At 35.3% G+C, this 1,493-nt stretch overlaps 1 protein-coding gene across 1 annotated transcript; it reads left to right on the forward strand.

The window, feature by feature from the left end:
• Positions 1–541: 541 nt before the first annotated feature.
• On the forward strand, positions 542–1,153 carry LOC106654288 (zinc finger protein 677-like). The gene has a single exon (XM_014374080.1). The coding sequence runs from the start codon at positions 542–544 to the stop codon at positions 1,151–1,153; it is 612 nt and encodes a 203-aa protein (XP_014229566.1).
• The last annotated feature ends 340 nt before the right edge of the window (positions 1,154–1,493 follow it).

A 1,493-nucleotide genomic window follows, 5' to 3' on the forward strand; every position in this document is an offset into this window, starting at 1 on the left:
ATACACTTTTTTGAGAGGCTCGAAGTTGGCATTTTTAGAATTTTTTCAAAATTCATTAAATATCGCAGATGAATAAATAATTAATAGCTCAGTATAGAATAATTTAAACGTGAAAAAACGTAATACTTTCAGATAAAATTTATTTCAAAGTGATCTGGACCCTCCAGAGGTTATTTTTATAACAGAAATAGATTGTAAAAAAAAAACGGAAAACTCAAAATCTAATCGAGTTCGATCCGGACTTGAATTTCCAAAACTATTTGAATATTTAAACTATTTAAATAAAACCAAAAAAATAATAATCTCATTATTATTCTTTGAGTAAACATTAACAATCAACCCAGCGAAAACAATGTTTTGATTTGAATTGGATCGATTGGTCGACTACTTATATGTACACAAATCCGTCAGCATTCATCTTTTGTTGTTTACTCTAGTAAATCGGACAAATTAGTGATTATCGGCCTATTCGAACAGTAAGACGATACGATATATTATAGTGTAACGACTACAAAATTTCGGTTATTTCAAGAAAGAAAAAATGTCTTTGTCTTCGTACCCATGTCACCGTTGTAAAGTTTATTTTAGTTCCGAAGATGCTTCAGTGTATCACCATCGGCATAGTCATCCAAGCGAACCAGATCCAATCAAACTCGATCAATCACATCCGCCGTTGACCGAAACATCACATCGCGATGCCCGCGAATACGTGTGCGACGTGTGCCACGAAGCATTTACGCTTCAGAGCCTACTGACGAACCACCAAAAACTGTCTCACCCAGAGCCGTTAATCCACGAGTGCAACGTGTGCCACAAATTATTTTCAAGCCAAACAGATTTGATAAAGCACAAAGTAGGACCTTGCTGCAAAGGAAATAAAGTCGAGTGCGACATGTGCCAAAAAGTATTTTTAAGACCACCAGATTTGATAACCCACAAACAAAAATGGCACAACGAACGAATCAAGTACGAGTGCGATGTGTGCCACAGAGAATTTATATCTCAGAGCCGATTGTTGGGCCACCAAAGATTTTACAAAGGAAGGAAGGTTCACGAGTACAAAGTGCAGGACAAAGAATTTATGAAAAGATATTTTATGACGAAACACTACAACAGCAGTAAACACAGAGTTTGGAAGAGACTGTCCTCGTGAGTGGGGTACATTCATCAAAGAAATGGACTACAGAACTATTTGACAAGAGAAAGAGACTTGAGTCAACGTGTGCCAAAGAACACATTTATACAGAAATTCATTCGTTAGGTCAATAAAGATTTTTCAGCTGCTATCTCAACGGTCGAACCACTCATTCGGATTTTCATGAAACATTTTGGAATATTAGGTAATGGTTATCTAGAAAAAAATTCAATCGGTACGAAATAATTACGTCAACACGTATACCATACCGAATATTATTGTATTGATATTGATTATAAATTATACTGGCCAAACTGAAATTTGTAAATATTGTCAACAAATATATCAGCGGTTTAAA

The sequence above is a fragment of the Trichogramma pretiosum genome, unplaced genomic scaffold, assembly GCF_000599845.2.
Source record: "Trichogramma pretiosum strain Unisexual culture from Peru unplaced genomic scaffold, Tpre_2.0 scaffold94, whole genome shotgun sequence".
NCBI classification, from domain to species: domain Eukaryota; kingdom Metazoa; phylum Arthropoda; class Insecta; order Hymenoptera; family Trichogrammatidae; genus Trichogramma; species Trichogramma pretiosum.